Source organism: Lutjanus erythropterus, chromosome 16 (assembly GCF_056507025.1).
Source record: "Lutjanus erythropterus isolate fLutEry1 chromosome 16, fLutEry1.hap2, whole genome shotgun sequence".
Lineage (NCBI taxonomy): Eukaryota > Metazoa > Chordata > Actinopteri > Lutjaniformes > Lutjanidae > Lutjanus > Lutjanus erythropterus.
Genome location: NC_139332.1, coordinates 1,054,571 through 1,082,453, shown reverse-complemented (window position 1 = coordinate 1,082,453; position 27,883 = coordinate 1,054,571). Strand labels below are relative to the sequence as shown.

The 27,883-nt window shown below is 40.2% G+C and overlaps 1 protein-coding gene across 1 annotated transcript in view; it reads left to right on the top strand.

The window, feature by feature from the left end:
- LOC146312555 (syntaxin-12-like) overlaps positions 1-27,883 on the top strand; it is a 57,307-nt gene that overhangs the window by 20,717 nt on the left and 8,707 nt on the right. The window contains exons 4-8 of the mRNA XM_084738875.1: positions 10,669-10,768; positions 23,634-23,771; positions 23,946-23,989; positions 25,022-25,127; positions 25,284-25,356. Coding sequence (XP_084595001.1) covers positions 10,669-10,768; positions 23,634-23,771; positions 23,946-23,989; positions 25,022-25,127; positions 25,284-25,356 — 461 coding nt within the window. The remainder of the gene's footprint in view (positions 1-10,668; positions 10,769-23,633; positions 23,772-23,945; positions 23,990-25,021; positions 25,128-25,283; positions 25,357-27,883) is intronic.

Sequence of the window (27,883 nt, the reverse complement as noted above, 5' to 3'; positions counted from 1 at the left end):
TAATTACATAGCTGAGAAACATATCGTAAAACAGATTCTAATGTTGGATGCACTCATAGGCCGGTATTCATACTGCAAGTTCATCGGGAAGTGTGATGGAAGTCCAGAACAGGTCCCAGATTGATGCCTTGGTCTTATTTCTATTGTTCATCCTGTTGAGCATAAGTTCATATGAAGCTGTTTTTGTCATGATGTTTACCCACTCTTTCAGTTCAGGGGGTTTGGGTGTTTTCCACAACTTAAGAATTGTCCTGGCAGCTGTTGTAGTCCCTGCCATGATTACAGAAAATTCTTCGCTTGAAATATTGGGTATTTGGCTTCTGTCCCCTAATAGGCATATTCTGGGGGATAATGGTATATCACTACCCAGCCAGTTAATCAGATTATCCACAACTGTTTTCCAAAAAGGTTGTATAACAGGGCACTCACAGATGCAGTGTAACAAGGTACCTATGTCATTCTGACATTTCCAACACAAGTTATTGTTTATTATACCTGCTCTGTTGAGTCTTTGTGGTGTCCAATAATACCTGTGTGTAATTTTGTATTGTGTAAATTTCCCTTTAGCTTCCCTAATATATTTCCCATTGTTAGATATGATTCTCAGCCATTCCTCTTCATCCATCAGACATCCCAAGTCTCTCTCCCATATTGTTTTCAGGCTCTGACAGCCATCACTGAGCAGTTGATTGGTCATTCTATAAAATATAGAGGCTCGATGGCACTCTGCAGGTAACATAAAATAATCCAGGATGTGATTTCCATCCTTATACTGAATTGTGGATTTAATACAGTCCCTGATCTGCAGATATTTCCAAAAATGATATTTTCCCTTAAGATTATATTTTCTTTTTATGTCAGAGAATGACATGAACACCCCTTCCTTATATAGATCAGCAATATGACATAATCCATTAAGGTGCCATTCTTTCCAGTATACTGATGTCTTTCCAATGCAGATCATGGGGTTGTGCCATAAGGAAGAATATATTTGTTTACAGTGTGATAATTTATGCATTTTATGTATTCTGGTCCAGATCTCTTTAGAATGAGACATAATAGGGTTCAATGCATTACGTGAAGACTGGGATAGTCTGTCAATAGGAGTGAAGGGGGATGACAGCTTATTTTCAATAATAACCCACTCTAGCTGGTTATCTTGGTTCCAGTGTTTGGCTAATTTATCCATTTCAAAGGAGGCATGATATAATCTTGGGTCTGGCAACCCCAGACCTCCTTTATCCGTAGGAGAACACATTTTGCTGAATTTCAATCTAGGTCTTTTCCTGTCCCATAAAAAATCTTTAATTATTGTATCGTACTGTTTAAATTGTATTGTATTGTATTTTTGTATATAGTTCTAATCCATTTAATAATAGTTGTTCCAAATCCGAAATGTGATAAGGCTGCAAATAAGAATTCCCATTGAAATCGGTCGAATGCCTTCTCGGCATCAAGTGAGAGAGCAACGACTGGGTCTTTTTCTGTCCTGTTGAGCCAGATTAGGTGTAATAATCTTCTCATGTTGTCAGTCGAGGACCTGTTTTTCATGAATCCCACTTGGTCCGAGTGTATAATATTTGGCAAAACCTTCTCCAGGCGTGTAGCCAGGATCTTAGTTAGGATCTTACGATCCAGATTTATCAAACTTAGAGGTCGGTAGTTAGCGGGATCTGTGGTATCTCTATCCTTCTTAGGTATCACTGATATTAAGGCCTTGTTAAATGTTGTGGGGAGGGTTCCTAATTTAAAAGCTTCATTGTATGTCTCCTGCAGTATTGGTGCCAGGATATCTATATACTGCTTATAATATTCCACAGGGAATCCATCGAGGCCCGGTGATTTCCCTGATTTCATACGAGACCACATTCCTGATTTCGTTTTCTGTTATTAAATTATCCAATAATTCCACCTGTTCAGGTGCCAATCTAGGTAAATTTATCTTAGAGAAAAATTCTGTCAATTCTTCTGGTTTGGGATTGATATCTGATGTATATAGTTCTTTGTAGAACTGCTGTAAGACCTCATTTATTTCCTTCGTTGAAGAGACTACTTTATCCCCTTTCTTAATTGCTGGTATTACATTATAGGAATTTTGTTGTTTTAATTGTCTGGCAAGCAGCTTACCTGTCTTCTCTCCCCCTTCATAAAAATATGTCCCCAGCCTAAATAAAGCATATTCCACTTTTTTATTATAAATTTCTTGCAATTGAAACTTAAGCTTACATATATCTAGATATAATTTATTGGAGAATTTTTTTGACAGTTCTAATTCCTGATTTCTAATTTCAAATTCCAACTCCTTTATTCTCTTTATATCCTCTTTTTTCTTTTTACATGAATATGCTATCATTTTCCCCCTAATGTATGCTTTTGATGCTTCCCATTCCATCGCCTTTGAGGTTGCACTGCCAGCATTAATTTAAAAAAAAGATATAAGGTCGTCCTTCAACAACCGATTTAAGGATTCATCCTGTAATAATGATGTGTTCATTCTCCATCTACCTTTTTTCTCAGTGTCAGTATTTATGTCAATGCTAAGCTCAACTGCTGCATGGTCTGAGAGAGCCATTGCGTTAATTTTACAGTTGACAACTTGTTTTATTATAGTATTGGATATCAAAAACATGTCAATCCTGGAATAGGATCGGTGGCGGTGTGAATAAAAGGTATATTCGCTGTCACTGTGATTTATCAGTCGCCATATGTCAACCAATCCCATATCCTCACTGATCATATGTATTGCAGCTCTGTCCTTAGACATTATTGGGCCACTAAATTTGCTCCTATCCAAAAAGGGATCTAAAACTTGATTAAAGTCTCCTGCCAGTATTATGTGACCCTCCATTTCACCCAGTGTCTTATTTATTCCATGGAAGAAATTTGGATGTTCCTTGTTTGGTGCATAAATGTTGCACAGTGTCATCTTAGTCCCATTTATCTGTGCCTCTATACAGACCATTCTGCCCTCGTCATCTTTAGTCTCCTTAAGTAAAATAAAACTCAAGTTTTTGTTCACCAATATAATTACACCATTTCTTTTGCTAGAGAAAGAACTATGAAAAATATGTCCAACCCAGCCCTGCTTCAATTTGACTGCTTCTTCTTTTACAAAGTGTGTTTCTTGTATGAAAGCGATGTCAGCCTTGTTATGCTTAAGATAAGTCAATACCTTCCCTCTTTTTGTAGGGTTTCCACATCCATTGATGTTCCAACTTATGCATGTAACATAATTCCTAGCCATATTTTATGTGAGAAAAAGGAAAATTACCTTGTGAAATTCTATTTAAATCAATATTTGCTATGTCCCTTATTAATGTTACATATAGTCTCAACGTCTTACTTATATCGCTACCAGTTCTGTCTGCCATCACCAATAACAACTCTACAGAAATCAACTTATGAACAGCGGTGTAAACTCTAACACTTTTATAAAAGGAAAAGGAAAAATACAAAAACCTTAACTTAAACAAGCCCCACAAAACGTTAACTGATGCCCCTGGCTTTTCTACAGCCCTATTGAAAAAAAAGAAAATAAAAGCAAGAAAGCAAAAAAACGGATGTTAAGGTCTGTGGGATATTACACCTCTAGCCATCTCTCTGGCTTTTCGCTCAGGCAGTACAGGATCAAACTCAGACCCCCACCAATGTCTCTTACACATTGTCCCATTTTATATCAGTCTTTTTCTCATTGTCCATGTCACGTTTTATTATGCAGTGTTTCTGTTTTTAGACAGAGTTCATGCTTACCCATTGGCATTGCAGTTCATTCTGATGAATTTTTCAGCCTCCTTGGCGCTCGTGAAGCTCCGGTTTTTCCCCTTCCAAGTAAATCGCAGAATTGCCGGGTGGGCCAACGTGTATCTCACATTAAGCTGTTGCAGTGTTTTCCTCGCGGATGTGAAGGTTTTCCTCTTCTCGGCCAGTTCCTTCGACATGTCTGGAAACATGGAGAGTCTCAGTCCTTCCCACTCAAGCCCTCGTTTCTCTCTGATAGCTCTCAAAACTTTCTCCCTCGCCGATTGCCGTAGGAATCTGATCAGCACCGGTCTGGGCGGTTGGTCCTCGTTGGGAATGGGAGCTAGTGTTCGGTGTGCCCGCTCTATTTCAAATTCACCTTCAACATCAACTCCGAGCCCGTCGCTCAACATTTTCTTCACACATTACTCCATTGTGCCGTTCGTCCCGTAGGTTTCTTTCAGACCCAATAATCTCACGTTATTTCTCTCTTTTCAAGCATTTGAATGCGATCCCATAAAACTTCCAATCTTCTTTCAGCGTGTTCTCCGTTGCTCACAAGCCGGTCCGCCGTGTCCTCCAGGTGGGAGAGTCGCCCCTCCGCCTCCCCCAGCCTTTCTTGTATGCTGTTCACTGTGTTTTTTAACTCATGGGTTGTTTCTTTAATGGATAGTATGTCTGCTGCCACTCCCTGTAGCGTGATGCTCATCTTGGAGATTTCAGCAAACATATTTTCCAGGCTTGCCGTCTTTTCGGCAGGTTGCATCTCTAGCTGCATCGGAGGCGGAGAGTTGGAAGATACCTTCCCTTCAGTCGTCAGAGGGTTTTTTCTGGTGGCCATGCGGGTTGTGTCTTTAAAATATTTCGACGTAGTCGCCATTGGGGTCAAGAAAACACTCCGGACTACTCAGGTGCCAGTCATGGACGCCAAGGATTATTATTTTGCAAAAAGTTGTGGGTTTTCATGCAATAAAATATCGTAAATGTCAGAGGGTGAACGGAGCTCGTTGACTGTGCCGCCATCTTGCTCGGCGTACCCACGTGACGCTCCTCCATTACTGATGATTATTGATAATATAATCTCACATTTTGTGAAAGCACCAATAGTCATCCCTGTAACATTGTTGCAATATAATACAACAAACTTATTTTATCCCCTAAGCCACTTACTCCCTTTGGAGTACACACCATATCAGTCACAACTTACACAATCAATAATTAATTGATAGACAGATATGAAACTTCAATATCATGGTAGGTTTTTCAGCTATATTGCCAGGCAAAACGAGGTGAAATGTGATTGCGTTCGTTATCTCGACCCACCGCTTGCTTTTTTTCTCATATGCAGTCCCTTTGGCGAACACGTCTTGAATGCACGACTGACATGACTGTGGTTGTTCAGCAGATTTAGGTCTGGATGTTGAGGGTGCCGATCTTAGCTTAAGACATTCTTGGTACTCTAAAATGTGTTTTCGGCTGAGGTGGTGGAGCAAATTGCTAGTGTTGCCACCTCCGGCTACCACTTTTGCTCGACAGCATTTGCAATAGGTCGTTGTTTGGTACACGTCTGACCTTTTAAAGCCAAAGAACCTCCAAACGACAGACGTGGCTCCTCTTTTTGGTGTTAGTTCCTCTGGGTCATCTTCAACAACGTGAGTTGCTTCGCTTTCAGAACTCTCCCCGGCAGCCATTCTTATCTCCAAACTTTTCTGTGCACACGCTCAAGCCAGCACGTCTGTGGTGTTTGTGTGCAGCAGTGAAATGGGTCCCCGCTGAAACACTTTCCCGCTTCGCACGTTCCGGACGTTGTTTGGGCTATTCACCGGTATGACAGTATATGAAAAATTCATATCATAACGAAAATGAAGACCGGTTTTCGGTACAAACCGGTATACTGCCCAGCCCTACTGTTATAAAAGCTGTACACTGACTACTTTACATTGTATGAAAGCGTCATTTCTTCAGTGTTGTCACATGAAAAGATATAATTAAATATTTGCAGAAATGTGAGGGGTGTACTCACTTTTGTGAGATACTGTATATTTATAGTTTGGACCTTATATATTTATAGTTTGTTTTTTGTGACAGAATATTACCTTGCACAATAATGCACCTCCCATATACGTCTGTGATGAGTTTTGAGGTTTGAAATGGTATCGATTTGTGTATAAGAATAGCAACCCCTCTAGCATGACTCTAGCATCAAATACCTGGTCTGGCCATCTTTTGGTCAGCAATTGTATATCTGAAGCAGTCAAATTTGATTCTTGTCTGAAAGTGTATTTAATACTTGTTTCACTTTGGCTAGTTTCCTCATTCCCCTGACATTCCAGCTAATAATAATAGCATTTAAACTACTTTCCTGTTTTGTCCTCTCCATATATTATTATTACATTACTCCGATAAATTTGGGATTGTGAAAATAAAGATAAAGTAAACATTATGTTGAAGATGTAAGTCTACACATACATTCAAGCACTCACACACTCAACACAGAACCTCTTTTGAACAATCCCTCACTGAACATTGACATTTTCCTTGTGAAATGCATACCCCTCCCCTTGAAAGTGGATTTGGAGGACGCCGATCCACAGTATTTAGGGGTCAGCACGACCTCACCGATGGCACTAACCATATCCATCAACTGTATTATTAAAATCTGCATAATACTTTCACCCTTATCAAAAGAATAGTAACTTATCTTTTAAAGCTTAGCTGTCAACATATAAGGAAAATCAGCTCAAACTGAGCTTGAACGGTATAGACACCCTTAAAACAACACAATACATGTAAACAACTAAACATTGTGACTGCACTTTTAAATACTTCTATTAGCTGTACATTCTAGTTGCCACCTGTTGTTGAGTCCATTGTGCAGGTGCAGTCCTATAAAGTGTCTTTATATCTGTCTCCGCTGTGTCAGGAACATGTCCTTCATAACTCACTCATCACAGGTCCCTGCTGCTACATGTGGAATGTTTTTGTAAAAAGGGGTACCTGTGAGCTGTATTGTCTGGAGCCTAGTATTCTGGTAGCATGGCAAATTGATCTCAGGCTAGGGTCCAGACTAAGTATGGTCCAAACTCCCCATGAAAGAGCGAGGAAGGAGTACAGTGACCCTGCTCAGAGAAAGCCTGGGGCCCCCGTCTGGAGCCAGGCCTGGAAGGGGGGCCTGACAGCGAGCACCTGGTGGCTTACCCCCCCAGCAAGGTGACATTCCATGTCCCCACAGTTAGGTTCCATGTCCTGGGATTGGGTCGTCGGGGCCCTCGCCCACGACTGCCACCCAAACCACATTGCATCGGCCCCTTCTGAACCCTCCCGCGAGTGATGGGGAATGGGAAGCTGGGCCCACGTCGCTCTTTTGGGCTGAGCCCAGCCGGGACTTGTGGGCAGTGACCCGGCCACCAGGCGCTCACCTGCCAGCCCCAACCTTGGGCCTGGCTCCAGGGTAGGGCCCCGGTAAAGCCGATTCAGGCGACGTAGACTTCCTTGGTCTTAAAACATCCATTGGGGGCGTTGGAACGACTCTTAGTCTGACCCGTCACCTAGGACCTGTTTGCCTTGGGAAACCCTACCTGGGGCAACAAGCCCTGGACAACATAGCTAAGATCATTCACGTTCTCAAACCCCTCCACTACAATAAGGTAGCGGTTCAAGGAGGGCTCACTGAACCATAAAGCTCATTACCAAGTAATGAGTAAATTTAATATTATTCAAAAGAGTAATTACTTAAAGAAAAAAATCATTACACATTATGATTGACTTGTCAAGTATTGGTCTTCAGCAATAGCAACCTTATGCAAATACAAAATAAAAAACAATGTTACAAACCTAATACCTAATACATGTACATGACTAAGAAATGCAGGTTCATGGCCAATACTACTGAATATACATGGTAATAAAATTAGGAAAAGGAGAAGAGTTTAGGGTTAGTGAAGCCCCTGAATAATCTCAATAGCTTTAGACCAAGAAGTCACACCATGAACACTAGCACCGTTAAAAAAAAAAAGTGCCTGCCAGGTGTTCTTCATGACTATAGTGGGTTCAAACCAATTCTTAATTATAGTTTTCTTAGCTGCAGTTGAGGCAGCTAATACGATCCTTTTCTGCTGAAACATAAACAGAATACTAGGATTGTAACCCAAAAGACAGAGAGCAGGACAACTAGGAAGGTTTTTTATCAATGATGTTACCAACAATCATAATTACATAATCCCAAAAAGTCTTGATGGTGGAGCAATACCAAAACATATGTAAATTGTCTCCCCTAATTGATCCAGAACATTTAGTACATAATTGTACACTGTCCATCAATTTGAATTTAAATCTGCGCTCTGGTGTAAAATGAAATTTATGCACAAATTTATAGTGTATTAATTGATGAGCCATGTTTTTTGAAGAAGAAAAAATTGTGTTCCAAACTATAGATCAATTCCAAACAAGGTTGAGAGATTGAAATTCTTTTTCCCAACTCTGGTTTACTGGAAGGGGTTTGGTGTCACAAGAGGAGAGTTTGTTGTAGACCGCAGCCACCAATTTAGTTTTGGCAGTAATTAGTGAAACCAAAGGGTGTTGGGTAAAGGAGCATCCCAAGGTACACCGTATGAATTAAGTGCTGAGTGGAGTTTAAGGTAAAAAAAACAAAAAAAAAAACAAGAAGAGCCTGGCAGAGAATAATGTTCCTTTAGGAGCGAAGGCCCCAATGATTAAAAATGTCATCTAACACATATATGCCTTGTTTAGACCACTGTGGAAAAAATTAGAGTACATCCAGACAAAAATGCATTATTGTGCCAGATGGGTGATAATTCATCATATTTGCAATCAGTAGAGACATGTTTTAGTACACTGTGCCATATGGGTAATGTATTAGAAATAATAAGACCTGACATGATACCACAATTTTTTTTTAAATATGAGAGAGAGGCAGATCCTGAATCCTAACTGACACTTTCTAAAGAATGCCATGGAGTAACTGAAGATGTGTCCAGCCAGGTATTTATAGCTTTAAGTTGGAACGACCAAAAACAATTAAAATTTGGTAAGGAGATACCACCGGAAGATTTAGGACAAGAAAGCATAAAAAGCTAATCCTAGGGTGTTTCCCTTTCCAAATAAAAATCCACCAGATGGAGTCAATATCCTTAAAAAATGACACAGGGGAGAGAGAGGAATCAGAGAAAACAAGAAATTGATTCGAGGAAGTATATTTAGGGTCCAAGCACTGCCTGGTGCGAGGACCCTATCGTAATTGAAGGAATTATTAGGGCCTGAGCACTGAACGGTGCTTCACATGTTTATTATCAGTCCCGGTCTGAACATATGGTATGAGTTTCATCAATGTGTGTGGCCAAATGGCTTGGCTTGGCTACGCATACGCGAATGCAAACGCATGGTTAAACAGCAAGTATATCTCCGGCCTTAGACAACACACAGACATTTTCCTCAGAAATAGTGACTTGATATGCGCACAGTTTACTTAGCAAACTTTCAACAAAGAAGAAAATGGGTGAGGACTTCAACATAGAAGAGAAACATTGTTTCTTTGCTGCAGCCGTGCGGCTTGGGATAGAGCTGGGATAGAGCATTTGCAAAGTCTGCACAGAGACGGTTCACATGTCGGATGGCAACACGACAAACTTGTTCAATCACTTGAAGAGAAAGCACCCTAAACAGTATGCTGAGAGCCAAACAGCGAAGGGGACCGCCAGCAGCACCGCAGCCAGAGGCAGCAGCTAGACCCAAACAGACAACATTAACACTGGCATTTGATAAAGGCACTTCGTATGAGAAGACAAGCAAGCAGTGGAAAGAGGTAACAGAAGCAGTTACCTTTTTATCTTGCCAAAGATATGGTTCCGTTCAAAACTTTTGGGACTGTTGTACATACAGAAATGGTTTGGTTGCACTGACCAGAAACTTGCAAATTAGTCTCAAAAATACATGTAAGATCATGATAAAATCAAAATCATGATTTTATAATAAAAAAAAAAAAATGTTGGATTTCAGATAGTCAGTCCTTTAAATCAACAATAACTCTGGAAATATTGATTAGATGAGAGGATACAGAGGTATCCTCAGGTGCGGCAGGTTCTTTGTTTGGTAGCCGAGTGTCCATGCTGGAGGAGAGCGCAATGTTGGCATGGTCCAGTTCAGAGAGGGAGAACTTTGATTTCTTCTCATCTTGAATTGAGGAGGGAGATGGCTATGCAGGCTCCATCAAGTCACAGTTTCCTTTGATAGAGTTATCCATTAATTCAGAACTGGCAACACCATACAAAGGAACATTACAAGGCGAGAGCTACAAACTTGAGCAGCCATCTCACTCAGTGACCCAGAAGTCTTCCACTCACATTTAGTCTACATGACCAACCTCTCCCTCTGTATATATACTGTGTGACTGCAAGACTGCATGGCACTTTAATCATCAACTGGAAAAGACATTTCTCACTTGAGAAGACATGTTCAAGTGATGATTTAATTTTCAAGAGCCTAAAAAACAGAATTTTCTCTCATTCTCTCTCACCTCCACAGCAAATCATTTCTTTGTTCTGTCCTCATCCGGACACATTAGGGATGTGATCATATATAACAATACAAAAGGATAAATGCAAATATAATATGCCAGAATTCAGTCCTGCAGCACTCCGTTCAGCCCTGTGGATAGCAGCAGCCGGCCAGAGGTGCCAATTTTAATGTCATTCTTGCAAGTCACATCTAATTCAGTTTTATGCACAGTGAGTAGTAATTGACAATATTGAATAAAAATAATTACACTTAAATTTCATATGTACTGTCACTGTGTTCTTAATTGTGCAGGATGATGGGTGATCGAGGTAGTCTAGAGTGTTTGTTGAAGAGCAACTCACTTCTAGATTTGCTAGCAGCCTTAAGTCATTCTAAACTATTTTTTTTTTTCCACAGGCAGCAGATACAACACTATACCAACCAGCTGGCAAAAGAAACCAACAAGCACCTGAAAGAGTTGGGATCAATCCCTTTGCCCTTATCACCCTCAGAGCAAGTAAGTTTCAGACTACATAGGTGAATACATCACTAGTATACACTGACGCTACAAGCTGCCATTCCAGCCTCTGCAGTCAGCACTATTAATGATGTTACTGCCAAAGTTTATGACAGTGACATTCAGCTTAGTGTCCTCTCCAAAGAGTGAATCAAAAAAACTCTATTTGTCTAGAAAGAAATTGTTGAGATAGAAAGGAGAGCAACTAGGGATGGTTGGGCAATTGGACGAATATATTGTCTATCAACGATGGGCTGAATCCATCGCCGGTTGCTTTTATTAGGACGATTTTTGGGTGATATTTGTCATTTTATATTGCTAATGTAATGGTCTGCAGAGTGATAGCTGCAGCTCCGCACCACACTCTCATCCAGTGGCACAGTACACACCCACTCGCCAAACCATGATTGCACTGAGCAGGGTGGGGAGAGCAGCCTGCAGAATTGGACTCTCTGCACTCTTTTCAAAGAGAAATTAAAAGATTTAATTTGAAGCAGAGTTGGTGGTTGTTGGATGAGTGGGCAGATTAACACAGATGGCTTTGATGAGTTTTACAAGTTTTTCTGTCAAGTTTTAATGAAGTGAATTCCAAGGTTTTAACAAGACAGTTAAGCTTGTCTTATTTTGGTAAAAGAAAGAAACTTCAATTTAGAGTGTGTGGGGTTTATTTCCCACTCTTCATCCTCAATTATAATATTTAACTCCAGCTCCCATTTATTTTTGATATAAAAAGTACTGTCTGGTGTATCCAGTAACAGATTTCTGTATATATGGGAAACATGCTTTTTGTTGGGTAGCTGATGTTTAATTATATTAATAAAGTAAGTTTCTATGTTTGTTGGAGCATTTTTAATTGTATTCCAGTCTTTATGGCTTGTGATGTAATGCCTAATCTGAAAATACCGGAACATATCACTTTGAGGTAGAAGGAATTTGTCTTGGAGATATGAGAATGGCTGTAAAACATTGTGACAAAACAACTGGTCAATAACCCTTAGTTCTCTGTCTGCCCATCTCTTAAAAGTGATATCTGTTATTGAGGGGGGGAAATCTGGATTTCCATCAATCTGCATAGCCCGTGAAAGGGCAGCTGTCCCCCTAAATCTCTTTTGGACTGTTGACCATACTTGTAAGGTGTGTTTCACCCATACATTTTTGATTTCCAATTTCATCTGGGACTGCTTGCTCAAAAACACTAGAGCAGATAGAGGTATACCTGGCAATGAATTCTGCTCTATGTTTACCCAACCCGACTCTATATCATTATTAATCCAGGCTACCACTGCTGTTAGTTGCGCTGCCCAAAAATAATATTTTATATTGGGGAGGCTGAGTCCACCCTGATTCTTCCCAAGAGTGAGCATTTTCAGTCTCACCCTTGGTCTCTTATTTTGCCAAACGAATCTAGATATAAGCTTGTCCAGCATAATGAAGGCTGATGTCGGGACCCCGATTGGGAGTGACTGAAACAAGAACAAAAGTCTGGGAAGTAGATTCATTTTAACAGCCTCTACTCTACCCAAAAGGGATAATGGTAGCACATTCCATCTTGCCAATTCATTTTTAAATGTCTCAAATATTTTTTTATAATTCGCCCGGTATAGTTGTGTTACTTGAGGAGTAAGTGTGATCCCTAAATATCTGAAACCTTGTTTAGATCTGCGAAAGGACACTATATCCTCAAGCTGGCTAGGCCATGCCCCAGACACCATCATTGCTTCTGATTTGCTAGGATTAACTTTATACCCAGATACTAGGCCATATTCATTAAGATTTTGTAGGAGAGCTGGGATTGAGTGGACAGGGTTTTCAATAAATAATAATATGTCGTCGGCATATAAAGTTATTTTATGTTGGTTTCCACCCTCATCTCTTATTCCCTGTATAAGAGGGTTGCTTCTAATCAATTCTGCTAGGGGCTCAATGCTAAGAGCGAATAGGGCTGGTGAAAGTGCGTCCCCCTGCCTTGTCCCCCGTCCCAAATCGAAGAAATCGGAGCATTGGCCATTAACTCTGACTCTTGAGCGCGGGTTCATATAAAACACTCCAATCCAACTCAAAAAAGTTTCATTAAAGCCCATATAGGCCAGTGTTTGCTCCAGAAATGTCCAGTCCAATCTATCGAATGCTTTCTCAGCATCTAGGCTGAGAAGCATTGATGGAGTCTTTCTCTTCGAAGCAATAGATTGTAGATTTAGAGCTCGTCTAACATTATTGGTGCCCTGCCGTCCGGTGATGAACCCCGTTTGATCTGAGTTAACTAATTTCCGAATGTGTAATTGTAGTCTATTTGCCAAGATAGAGGTCAAGATTTTTAAATCCTGACAAAGCAAACGTATAGGCCTATATCCCATACACTGAGTGGGGTCCTTTCCGTATTTGTGTATGACTGTGATTATTGCCTCTGACCAAGTTTTTGGGGGGTCCCTTTCATCCAGTGCATAGTTATATACCCGACATAAAATTGGGGCTAGCTCATTAACAAAAACTTTATAGTATTCCCCAGAGTATCCATCGACACCCGGGGATTTACTATTCTTTAACTTACTAATACTATCTATTATTTCCTGTACTGTTATGGGAGCACACATACTATCAGCCTCAACCTGAGATAATCTGTTCAACTGGATCGAATCTAGTAGTTTTGTTATTTTCTCCTTCTTCCCTGATAATTCTTGGCCTTCATATAATTTTTTATAATATGCAGCAAACGCCTCAGCTATTTCCCTCAGTTGTGAAGTAATTCTATTCATGTCAGGGTGTTTAATTTTAGGTACCACACGGTTCGATTGAGCTTTCCGTAGCTGAAAAGCCAATAACCTACTTGCTTTATTACCCATTTCATAATATTTTCTTTTCACAAATCTGAGCATTCCCTCTGCTTTATATGTAAGTAGATCATCTAATTTTTGTCTCTCCTGTTTTAATAAGTCTAATATATTCCTACTTCTTGATATTTTATGTTCTTTTTCTAACCTCATAATTTTAGTCTCCAATTCAAGTCTCCTGGCTTCTCTTTGTTTTTTCATTCTTGACGTAATTTGAATGATATGTCCCCTCATAACAGCTTTGGCACCATCCCATAAAATAGATGGAGTAACATCTCCGCTGTCATTTATATCAAAATATTCTTTCAGCCTGTCACGTAATTCCTGTTGGATTAGGGGATCATTCAATATTGAGACGTTAAGTCTCCAGTATCTAAATTGTTTTTCTTGACCTAAATTTATTTTCATCTTAATGGGGCCATGATCCGACAAAGTTATGGGTTCTATCCTGCATTCTGTCACTCTATGTACATCAGCCTTTGAAACAAGAAACATATCTAATCTGGAGTAGCTCCCATGAATTTGGGACCTATATGTGTAATCTCTGTCTCTTGGATGATGATATCGCCATATATCGATCAAGCCCAATCCATCCATCATTCCCAGAACTGCGGCTGATTTTCTAGTTCGAGGTCCCTTCTCAGCAGGTAGTCGGTCCATACTTGAATTTAGTACACAGTTATAGTCCCCCCCAACCACTATGATTCCCTCCCCTTCATCTGCCAATTTGGAAGCTATTTTCTTAAAAAAATTTGGACAGTCCTCATTTGGTGCATACAAGTTCAAGAATGTAAATCTATTTTCCCCAATTGTACCTATCACCATTATATATCTGCCTTCCTTGTCTTTCAGTACTTTTTCGCTATTAAAAAAAACATTACTTCTCAATAAAATAGCAACCCCTCTTTTCCTCCCTCCTACATGAGATGCACTGTATACTTGTTCCACCCAATCCCTCCTTAATTTCAGGTGTTCTGCCTCGGACAAATGTGTCTCTTGTAACATTGCAACTGAACAATGTAAAGCTTTAAGTTGATTGAGTATTTTCTTTCTTTTAATTGGACTTCCCAGACCCTTTATGTTGTAGCTAAGCACAGTCAAACCATCCATGTAACACTACTTTTAATCCTTGCTGTCATAATGCTTTGTAGTTAGCTTATACATGCTAGATGCACCGTCACCTGCTGTTAAAATCCTCTCAGTTGTCAAGGAAGTAACACAAAACAGAACAGAAACTATGTACAATTTCCAGTAGGGAACATCAGAAATCAAACACATCAACCTGGCTTCCAAGTCCTCAACTGGCCTATCTTCAATAGTGACCAGTCCCCGTGTGAAATCGGGCAGAGGGTGGCGGAATCCCTCCGGGATAATGTCACATTGTGCAGCAGTCCCACTCCGTCGGGTAAACTGCTGCAGCCCTATGATGGCTGAGTGTAAAAAAAAAAAGATTAGGATTAACATATTGAACAGTCTAAAACTGACTATGTTTTATTCAGAAATATGAAAAGCCAGACTGCAACAACTTTTTCCTCAATAAAATAAATAAGATTTTTTTCTTTTTTTCTTCAACAATAACAAAGGAAAACGAGAATACTTAAGCTCACATATTTAAGCTCACATATCCAGGTGAGGGTTACATTTGAAAATGCTTGCTTTTTGTCTGTACACAAGATATCACACACTTTAATCATGCAAACCCCTGAATGGCATTGCAATTGGCATAAAAATCTGCTCATATAATAATATTACAAACCCATCAGCCCATCAGGTACAGATTAACACATTGACCTGCTCAATTTAACATTAAGGCCAAAACGCACTGAGAACTTCAATAGAAAAGTCAACTGTAGCTTCTATGGTGCAACGCAGGCTTCAGATTTAAAATGTAACACCACAGAACCAGCAGTATTTTAGGAAAAGGTTAAACTGCACACTGACACACACTGAGGCATCTCCTCAGTGTGTGTCAGGACAGACAGAGTCTGGACTCTTCATCATGACTTACAATGATGCAGCAATTAAGTATTTAAAAGTACACAAATCAGACTTGGAGTAAAAAAAATCGCACACCAACACCACAGAAGTGTACATTAATATTATGATTCATGATCATAAAAAGTTTTTTTAATATCAAGTCGACACATCTGTCCATATTGACTCTCTCTCTCTCTCTCTCTCTCTCTCGCTCTCTCTCTCTCTCTCTCTCTCCCTCCCTCCCTCCCTCTCTCTCTCTCTCTCTCTCTCTCTCTCTCTCTCTCTCTCTCTCTCCCTGCTGTGGGTCAGACATTTTTATTTTTACCTGGTTTCAAGTGGAGCTGCAGCTCCATCAGCACTCGCTCATCTCCTTCCTCATATACTTGTGTTTCTTTGCACTGATTCAGTTGCCTAAATAGACAAACCTGTTTACATTGTCTCATGTTGACAGAAGCTCGCATCTTCGCGCCTGCAAGCTGATTTATTTCTTTAGTTGCGCGGCAGCTGACGCAATGCATTGTGGGACTTGTAGTATGAGTGCTGGGAGTGCTATTTACCGACGGGCCATTCATAATAGACACATGAAATTATCTCGCGGGCTGTATATAATTGAATCGGGCCTTGAGTTTGACACGTGATGTAACTGATGTGCGGAGTTGCCTTTTGAAACCCGGCGGGCAAAGTTTGCACAAAAATTTAACATTTTTCCCATTGGAATCCTCACCGACCTCATAAAACTGTTTTCAATGATCATATGAAGAGTCTTAGCTATTGCTGCTGCTACATGTTGCTGTTGTTGTCGCCTCCATGCTGCTTTGTGTTTTGATGATGCATGCGGCGGTGCGACACTGTGGTGGCTGGTGTTGCCAGATTGGGTGTTTTTTTCAGTTACATATTAAGGCCTGTTTACGGTGTGTTTTAGCCGGGTTTTTGCCTGGAAGGCTCTATGGAATGAACATCAGAATTAACGCGTTCACAGTAACGTTCATCAGGCACAAATACTGTACGTTCAGTTCACATTCGCCCAAAATATGAACGAGTTCATGAACTATCGTTCATTGAACGCGTTCAGGCACAACACTGTATGCTGTAAGGTATTTTTCCAGGTGTCTTCTGCTGTAACTTCTCCAACTTCTCCTTCCCATGCTGCTCTGGCTCTTATCCCATGTATGAGGACAGCTATTCAGAATTAATGCATATATTTTTGATATTGCTCCTTTATTTAGTGAATTTACATTAAGGACTGAATACAAATAGTCTTTAGAGGGTGGAGATAGATACCCTGGAAAGTATTTAGAAGCAAAACTTCAAACCTGAGGATACCTGAAGTAATGAGACTTTGGTAAGTTATGGTCTTCACACAGGAATTTAAATGATGCAAAGCTGTCATCGGTAAAAAGATCTTGAAAGTAGACCAGGCCACTTCTGTACCAAACTGCAAATGCCTGATCTATTTGAGATGGTGGAAAAAGGTGATTAAATATTATTGGAGAGAAGCTACATATATTTGTCAGATTAAAATGTTTTCTGAACTGGACCCAGATCTTAATCGAATTTTGGACCACCAAATTTGAGTGCAGTTCAGGTACTTTGATATTTAGTGGAAGAGGGGCAGTTAAGATTGAAATCGGATAAATTGGGAGTGTAGCTCTCAGTTCCATATCGGGCCAAACTGGACCTTCCTTATCGGCAAACATGGTGATCCAATATGTCAATTGAACGATATTGGCTGCCCAATAATAAAGTAAAAAGTTAAGCAAACCCAAGCCACCCTCAGATTTAACTCTCTCCAGGCTTGCCTTCTTTATACATGCAGGTTTTTTATTCCATATGAACGAAGAGATAAAGCGATCCAGCCTGGCAAAATAGGATTTTGGGAGAAAAATAGGAATCATTTGAAATAAAGAAACTTTGGCATTAAAATCATCTTTACTGTATTTACCCGTCCGGCTAGGGAGAGTGGAAATTTTGACCATCTATCCAAATCAGTTTTGGTGCGGTCTAACATAGATCTGTAGTTGTGTTGAAAAATAGCCTTAATTGAACCTGCTATTTCTATTCCCACATGAGTAAATTTGTCATTTTCAATTTTAAAGGGCGGATGTTCATAAGTAATCTGTCCTGCCAGATTATTCAATGGAAATAATAAAGATTTTAATAGATTGACTTTATATCCTGATATGCTACTGAATCTTTGCAATATGCAGAGAAGGTGGGGCATGCTCACAATTGGGTCTGATATTTGTAAAAGCAGATAATTAGCGTAAGTTTTATGATTTATTTCACCCCTGGATATACTTTTAGTCCTGTCATCTGATCTAATAGTGATTGCTAATGGTTCAATCGCAGTGTCAAACAAGAAGAGTGACAGACAGAAACCCTGCCTTGTACCTCTGTGAAGCGGAAAGTATTTGGAAATCAGTCCATTCGTTCTGACCGCAGCCATAGGTGTTGAATATAGAACTTTGATCCACCTACAGAAAACGGGCCCCAGTCCAAATTTTTCTAAAGCTGCGAAAGGATAGGTCCATTCAATTCTATCAAATGCCTTTTCTGCATCAAGGCTTAGGATAACTTCAGGTTGTACTGTTGAATGTGAGGAAAATAACACATTAAATAATCTTAAATTAGAAAATGATTGCCGTCCAGGAATAAAGCCTGTTTGGTCTTCATTAATAATGGTGAGAATAATAGGATCTAATCGCTGTGCAAGGGCTTTAGTTAGGGGTGTGCGATATGACAATATTAGATCGTGAAGGATTAGAACGTGTAGACGTTCTGCCAAAGTGAGGAGATCGTATGGATCATTCAGGGGTCCCTAACGGCGGACCCACACACCGTCCTATACGGACCCGGACCTATAACCAATAAATGATTAATAGATTTTAAATTTTGACGGGATGCTTCTATTTTAACTGGCGCAACTTTTCTAGTCTTTCCGGCGCTGGTTTAGCTGATCAGGAAACGCACAGACCAACTGCAGAGAAGCTGCGTGTGGAGGAGACTGTTGTTAATGACGGAGTTTATTACAACAGTCGAAACTAACATGATGGTTAATGACATCGACATCAACCAGATGCTCTTCTAAAATTAAACAATTGTCTATACGTAAAACAGGAGAGTCTGTGTTTCTCTGTGAGAAACTTTCAGACCTTCTCACAGCAGAGTGAACAGGTGAGGGAGGAGAGGAGGGCAGACTGATCACTAATCAATCACGGATGCCGTCGTCCTCTCGGACTGATTAAAAAACATAAAAATGTCAAAGTTGGTGACAAACCAAACCTGGATGTCCACACAAATAAAGTCTTTGTGTGAAACACTGCAGAGTGTAACACTGTGCTGTTTAAAGACAGTCTGCTGTCATTAGTTTGACAGAGACAGAGGGTCGTGTCTAGAAGGGAACCCTAGACCTGCGAAAGATTGTGCGAGTTTGATTACTTTAGTAGAAATAATGGACACAAATCTCGCCAGACTTGCGCAAATAAAGACTTACCTTCTAGACACGAGCAAAAAAGGTGCGCAGCTCCAAAAATAGAAAATCATATCATGGTGCCGATGTTTTTAATGTGGCGGGCCGCCATAAATAAAACTATTCACTGATCCACAGAGAGTCACTAAAACACTGATCACTGACCTGCTGTGATGAAAAAAATACTCAGATTCTTTACTTAGGTATTTTTACATTGTGGTATTAGTGTTTTTACTTAATTACAATTTAAAAACCTTGCATGTTATTGTTTCCTTTTTTGAAAAATCAACATTTTTATTGCTGTTGTTGTACTTTAATGGTATTCTTGTTGGTATTTTTTGATGACTAAATACAGACCCGCAAACTCATAAGAGGAGAAAAAGGTGGAATGTTGGTAAACCAGTCCCCTGTTGGGGGTCTGGCAGCGTCTGTCCTGCTCCAGAAGAAAAATGTTGTTTTTTTAACATGTTAACAAAACATTCTGGTGACTGTTTCAGTTAAAAGAGTTAGTAACATCTTCTGTTTGTGGTTTTTGCAGACATTACTACCTTTACTTTTACCTTTGTGCTTGAAAAAAAAGTAGAAAGTAAAGTAAAAACAGTAAATGTAAATCTAAATACATAGTATAATACATAATATAAATACATGTAAGATTGTGATAAAATCGAAATCGTGATTTTCTAATAAAAAAATCGTGATATAATATTTTTGCCATATCGCCCACCCCTAGCTTTAGTTAAAATTTCATAGTCACAGCACAGAAGACTGATTGGCCTGTAGGAGCTACACTGTACAGGATCCTTACCTTTTTTAGTAGTATTGAGATTGTGGCCTGGGTAAGCGTTGGCGGTAATTTACCACTGGCCAATGATTCATCATAGACTGATTTTAGGACTGACTTTAGTTTCAAAGATAACTCCCCGTAAAACTCTATGGGGAATCCGTCCGGACCCGGCGCCCTTCCCATTTGAGACAACTTGATGGCATTTGCTATTTCCTCAAGCGACAATGGCTGCTCTAAAAGTGACTGGGCAACCCGGAGAAATTTTTGGGATATCTAGAGAATTGAAAAACGAATAGATTTCTGACAAGTTAATATCTGCCTCTGATTGATATAAGGTTGAATAATATTGTTTAAATTGGTCATTAATAATTCGGGGGCTGCGTGATACTGAGCCAGCACCTGTATCAGTTCCTGAGATCATTTGCTCAGCTGACTGCTGTCTAAGCTGAAGTGCAAGAAGTCTCCCTGCTTTTTCTCCATGCTCATAATAGACCTGTCTGGATTTAAAAATATTTTTTCTGCTTTCCATGTCATAAGTGTATTGAATTCGGTTTGCAACTGTAACTTCTCCTTGAAAAGATCTGGCCTAGGCAAAATAGCATAGCCTCTGTCAATGTCTGCAATTTTGTCAGCCAGCTCTTTGAGTCGTTTGGAACGCTCTTTGTTTATGTAGGCTTTCATAGACTCCCACAAAGTATTCCTCAACACATCCTGAGTGTCATTAATTTCTAGAAAGAAGTCGATCTGATTATTGCAAAATGTCCTAAAATGTTTACATGACAGTAATTGGAAGTCTGGATGCCGAGTTAATTGGGGTGCTACATTAGCTGTAAAAATTAGATCCATTTGCACTAGGCTGTGGTCTGATAGCACTATACTGTGATATTTACTACTAGAAATTAAGGAAGGTAGCTGATTGTCAACAATAAAATAATCGATCCTGGAGTAGCTATGATTGATGGGGGAGAAGAAGGAGAATTGCTTCATAGCTGGGTTTTTTATTCGCCAAAGGTCTGATAGGCCATAAGAGCGAAGGAACGAGAGAGTATTATTTGCCCTTAGGCTTGACCTGTCTAGCTGGGCTTGTAGAATGCGGTTGAAGTCCCCGCCCAGTATCAGTTTGTAGGAATTAAATAAATGTTTGCCAATATTAATGGTGTATTAAATAGCTTGCCCGCTACAACAATATATCTGCCTTTGCCATCTGATTTTACTTCAGATTGTTCAAATGGAATTCCCTTCCTAATTAGAATTGCTGTTGCCCTGGCTTTGTAATTTAAACTTGAATGATATATTTGTTCAATCTACTTACATCTTAGTCTTTTTTGGGAATTATTGTCTCCTGTAGCAATATTATGTCTGGTTTTAATGATTTCAGGTGACTAAATATTTTGCTTCGTTTAACCATATTGTTGAGCCCTTTGACATTCCAGCTAATGAATGAAATTGCTCCTTATTGTTTATTTACATTATCTGTAATCATAATGCAATGATTTGTAATGCTCTGGTCCTACATGTTGGCTGCATCTGAGTACTTCTGTGCATGTTTGAGTCAAAACACAAACCACAAACAAACCCCAAAAGGAATTGACAGAGACAAACAGACAGACATAGATAAATCCTTACTATCCTGGACTCTTGGGCTGGCCTTCTTTAAACCTGAGACTGCCCTAAAAACTCTCCTCTCTCTCCTAGGCATATAACACATCTACACTAACCTGAATTCTTACATGAACTGTGCAAGGGCAGAACAGAATGTAACAGGGCTTTCCTCTCAATATTACCATTGCTGCATGTGTGCTGGGACTTATTTAGTCATAGATTGATGGGTTTCTTAACACCTACAGTTGGAAGAAATCACCACAGGAAAAGAGTAAAATAAAATTGGTTATGGGGGACTTAACAAAACAAAACAAGCAAAAACTAAATAAATAAAAGTAAAGAGAAAAAAAGTGCTATTAAGGTTATAGTGTCACGTTGTGACCTTAACTGAAACATTTTTTTTTCATACTAACATGGCACGGAAAAAGGAAAACATAGTAAGGTATTAACATTTCTAAGAAAAGTATTCTCCAAGACATTCTTGGGTGTTTACAAAAACCCTTAATATCTGCACCTTGTGATGACTTGTCCCCAACCATCAGTCACGCATTGTTGCAAATTATACATAATTGTCCATCATTAAGCCTCAGTCCAAAGATTTATTTATTTTTTTTTTTTAATTTATATTCCTTAGATGACTGAAAAATGTCACTTAACCTTGTCCATAAGTCCAAACATAAAGTGCATCCAACTGCAGTGTAGAAGCGTTAACCAGTCAAATTTTTAACTACTCAGCATATGCCAACCACTGCAATATTAACCCACAGCATACATGGTACCTGTTATGGCCATGTCTGTTGACTTGTCACTCTCCCCCCATCTCCCGTGGGCATCTCCCAGGTTGGTTCCAAAGTAGTGCTTCACCTTGGTCGAGTCTTCGAAAGATACCTGCTCGCCAGCTGGGGCCGTGATCTTTAGTGTGGCTGGTTACAGGAGACCGTATTTCACGACGGGACACAGGCAAAGTCATGTTCTCACCTCGGTGAAGGCTGCTCTCTTTTTTCTGACGGCGGCTGAATAATCTGGGTAGATGAAGAAACGTTTACCACTGTGGAGGATTGGACCGGCACCTGTGTGCCCGATCGAGTGTCGGCGTATAGTCGAGGTCTAGCGCTTCCTCCAGCAATTCAGCTACGGCTCTCTCCGGTCGTATGTTTCCAAATCCTTCTTCCATGCCAACTAGTCTGCAGTTGTCTCGCCGCTGTCGGGTTTACAAATCTTCAGCCTTATCTGCCAACTGGGTTACCTGTGTAGACAACAAGTTAACTTTAGCTTCAGGTGCTATGACCCGGTTAGCATGGTCATTAGCTTCCTCCTCAAGATCGTCAATGCGGGTTGGAAATTTGTCTTTTTCCTTCTGCACTTCTTCAATTATCTTCTTCAACTCTGCACACACATTGAGAATTTCTGTCCTGAGATCACTTGCCAAGTTGTCTATTTTCTTGTGGAGTGCAGCCTCCAGCACAGACGAGTCAATTTTGGTTAGCACACACTGCTCCGTGTGCTTTATGGCAGCCATGATTACGTCAAGATCTGACCCTGACCCCGCTTTGGTGGTCGGGTCCACATCAGGCGAGTCTGGGGCATCGTGGCCTGACCTTAGCTTCTGAGATTTCAGCATTTTGAGCAGCTTTCAACTTCAACTTGGACCAAAAACACAGTTAATTTGAGGGATTTGACAGAGACACGTTTGCTCCAGGGAGAACGAGAAGGAAAGGAGGAATAGTAAATAAATATTAATTCCAAGCAGAGCTCACACAGCGTCGTCTTCACATGTCGCTGCCACCACGCCTCCCTCTCGTTTGGAAATTTTAAGATATCACCCAACTCTAATAGCAATGCTTGCTGCCACTCAGAATGGCACCAGGACCAGGAGTCAAACAACAAAATTATGAAAAAAAAGTATCAAAAGTGGGTTAAATTAATGTGGTTTATATTTTGTTACAAAAACAAAATTGCCATTACGGGGACCCTGAAGAGTTGTTAGTCTACCTTTAGACTCACAGAATACATTTTTTTTTTCAACTTCCTGTTTAATTTGAATTGTTTTCATAATGGGTTATAACTTGACAAAAACTGGCAAAAGGGAAAATATGTCAGTGGTCAATTGTTATTGGTAAATTTGTTTTTTTGTTTTTTTGGGCATTGAAAAGAAATCTGAAATGTTACCATTCCATCTTTCTCCCCCTGCTTGGTGGTGCCCAGAGACAGCAAAAGATCCAGAGGGATCGGCTGATGAATGATTTCTCAGCAGCTCTCAACAACTTCCAAGCAGTCCAACGGCGTGCAGCAGAGAAGGAGAAGGAGTCAGTAGCCAGAGCAAGAGCTGGTTCCCGTCTGTCAGTAAGTAGGATTCAGTGCAGTGGTTAACACCACTTGATGTCAGATAAAGACTTCATACAACCACATCCATGAGAGGACACAACAGTGAAAGACTTCAAATTAATGTTTTGTTTTGATAAAATGTGCTTTGTTGTCTTGACTTTGGCAATATTGTTTTTTTTCCTTCTCCCACAGACTGAAGACAATTCTCGGGATGAAAAGCTTGTTTCCTTTGATAAGTAAGTTACATCATGAAATAATCATAACAATCATGAGAAATACAATTATATAACCATATATAGCCTCACATACTTTATCGATCTGATCAATAGTGACCACATTTAAATGCACTACACTCTTCACTTTGCTAAAAGTATAGCTCACCCCGAAATGAAAATTCGGTCATTATCTACTCACCTTCATGCAGACCGAGGGTCAGGTTTATTTTGTTAGTCCACCAAATACTGCTGGAATTTTGCAGGAAAACAGTGGTGCAGAATCTCCCAAACAATGCAAGTGAATGGTGACCATTTTTCGAACACAAAAAACAACTGGAAAGAAACCATAAAATGCCTCCCTACTGCTTGTCTGGCAAAATCCAAATCTGCTTAAGTCTCGACATTCCATTTGCACACTGTCATACTACGCACACCCAGTTCAGACAGTGTGCATGTGGATGTAGCTAAGGATCTACAGTGGAGATTCATGCTAAAAATATGGTGTAAATAAATTGTTTTGTTTTTTTTAGCTTGGCATGTTGGGGCTTTACGAGACTTGGATTACACCAGACGAGCATTTTGTTGATTTTGGTACATATGAAAACTATGAAATTAAATTGTCCTTTTTATGAAGTCTTTCATAAAATAATGATATTACATGCATACATATAATGTAATTATATAATTTCACTTTTTCTTTGTTTGATTTGTCTTAATTAAGGCATTTTAAATCTTCCATACAAACAGTTATTTAACTCATAGATTGACTCAGGAACACATTGTATGTGTTGAGAGCTTGAAGAATAATAAGGCATTCATTGCAAAATATTCACTTTGCAGTTATGTAATACTATTTTTGTTGTTTTAGAAGTTGTTCCATGAATTCATACAGACTATTAAGTGCAGAAAGAAGAACAATACTGAAAACATTGTACAATAAACACATAATTCATTTATTAATATAACATTTTGGAGCTGTGTTAAGTATTCTTTTTATAACAGTTAAAGGCGTTCCCTTATTTTTATGTTAAATATTGTCCTGTTTGTGTAAAGCCAAGAGGACTGGGGTCAGATAACCACCCAGACAGAAGAAGTGGCCATCACAGAGGAGGACCTGGAGCTCATCAAGGAAAGAGAAACCAACATTAGACAGCTGGAGGTTAGCAGTTGCTTGTCATTTCAAATTTAATACATACTGGGACACAGTGAAAGATTATCAGCCGCCAACCATGACTACTGGCCTATCTATCTACTATCATGTCCTGGCACTGCACAAACACTGCCACTACTGATTCAAGCTTTTTGCCTGTTTCAGTCCGACATCATGGATGTAAATCAGATCTTCAAGGACCTGGCAGTGATGATCCACGACCAGGGAGAGATGATTGGTGAGTTGTACTGGGGTTGCTATTCCCAGGACTCTATGGAACAGTAGTCTAAAACATACCACAGGTGGACAACGTACAGAGATGGCCACAAATGCATCAAAAAGTATCATGTTAAATATTACAAATACTTGCTCATCAAATGTATTTGGTCAAATTCAAAATACTGCAGTGAGAAATTTGTTAAAGTAAAAGGAATTTCAACAAAATGTGAAGAAATCACTGTTTTGACAGTAGCCCAAAAACATTTATGTTTTGTGTTGCAGAGATGTTTACTGAAGTTAGCATATGTATGAGACAGCCCCAGCCCATCCTACCTTGTAATACCACTTTGTACCTCAAAAGGCAATAGTGTTGTGAGAACAGCATGGATTTGTCTGCCAATTTTATTTTTCTTGTAATGCAGTTAGCACCCCAACACAAAACGTCCTCTAATAAGCTGGCCTCTTCAGAAAGTGTGGGGCAACAATGGAAGCTGAGATACAACAACAAGTCACCAGTTCATCACAGGGCTGACACAGAGAGACAAAAAAATGTTCACGCTCACATTCACACCTATGGAAAATTTAGAGTTATCAGTTTACCTAGTACAAGAGTTCATGCACCAGCAATTAAAATTATCGCAGGAATCGGAATCTGACGTTTCCTTTTTGAGGGTCCTTAGGCTGGCAAAGAAGGGGTAGGATAAAACTACTGACGTTTCGAGGCAAAGCTTGTAAGGCCACAGACTTTTGGATGAATGGTCAATTCCCAGCGGAGAGAAATGATAGACAGTGACAACTAACTCCCATCCTGAGGGAGCACAGGATCAAAAACTGCAAAGTCTCCATAGTTGCGGACGGGTTATATATTGCAGCTGTGCAGAGATTCAGAAATCACTCCATGGCTGTTTTTAAAGTTTGAATGTTGTGTCTGTCTTGGTACAAAGGTAAGTGGTGAACTGCCAGAGGTTAAAAAAAAGGTAAGGCTACCCAAAACTGAAACATAATGTACATTTCAGAATTATACAAAAAGGCCGTTTTCAGGGAACGAGAAATGGGTTAACAACCGGCGATGTTATTCCCGTGTAGCGGAGAGACAACAGCGTCTCTCTGGAGTAGATAAGTGGCAGCCCACCCTGCACATGTGAAAAAGTTTGGCACATCCTCAGAAGCTCCCAAACAATCAGTGCCAGTAATACTCCTTGTGCAAATAATGCCATTGTGCTCCTTGGGAACCCTTGTACACACTCACACAATTAGTAAAAACCACCATAAAAACGAGTAAAAAAAAAAAAGAACAAATGAAGGACACAGGCAGCAGCAGCACCAGTCTGGGTCCCCAGCAGAGCAGCGCCACCGGAAGTGAATGGGGTTACATGCAGAGAATGTTGACTATATGGAAACTTTGAAACCCATCATCTACACTAACAAAGAAACAACTTCCAGCCCAGTGTTCTAACATCTGCAAGCAGCTGCTATCCGAGCCTCTGGGCCACTATCCAGGATGAAACAACCAAGATCCACGAATATATCAGGAAGATGGCCCCCAAAGATGAAATGCTAAGTGAATACCTCAGGCAGCAAAAACCCATTAATGCGGAGGAGGATGATGAACCATCATGGAGGGACAAGCCCCTACACAGCATGTATGACCATCAGATAGAAGAAGTGGCTGATGTCAAGAATTCATACCAGTGGCTGGAAAAGGCTGGATTGAAAGACAGCACAGAAACACTAATCATGGCAGCATAAGAGAACGTAGTACAAGATCAATAGAGGCAGGGGTCTACCACACCAGACAGGACCCGAGGTCCAGGCTGTGCAAAGACACTTCTGAGACGGTCCATCACATAATAGCAGGATATAAGATGCAGGCAGAAACAGCGTACATGGGACGCCATAACCAAGTGGCTGGCATAGTGTACAGGAACATCTGCACTGAGTATTGGCTGGAGGTCCCTCAGTCAGAATGGACAAGACCTCCTAAGGTGGTTGAGAATGACTGAGCCAAGATCCTGTGAGACTTTCAGAGCCAGACTGACAAACTAGTGATGGCTAACCAACCAGACATTGTGTTGATTGACAAACAACAGTAGAAGGCAGTGGTGATAGATGTCGCAATTCCAAGCAACAGCAACATCAGGAAGAAGAAACACGTGAACACGTGAAGCTTGAAAAATACCAAGGGCTGAAAGGAGTTGGAGAAGATGTGGGGAGTAAAGGCAACAGTAGTTCCAGCAGTGATCAGTGTTCTGGGGGCTGTGACCCACAAACAAGGAGAGTGGTTCCAGCAGATTCCAGGTACACCATCAGAGGTCTCTGTCCAGAAGAGCGCAATCCTAGGAACAGCTATGATGCTGCGCAGAACTGTCCAACTCCCAGGCCTCTGGTAGAGGACCCAAGCTTGAGGTAGACACACCAACCCCCCCAAGGGGAGGAGGAGTTGAGAGAGGGAATTTTATATACAAAAGTTTTAGGCAGGTGTGAAGAAATGCTGTAAAGTGAGAATGCTTTCAAAAATATAAAATTTACTTGTTTATTTGTATCAA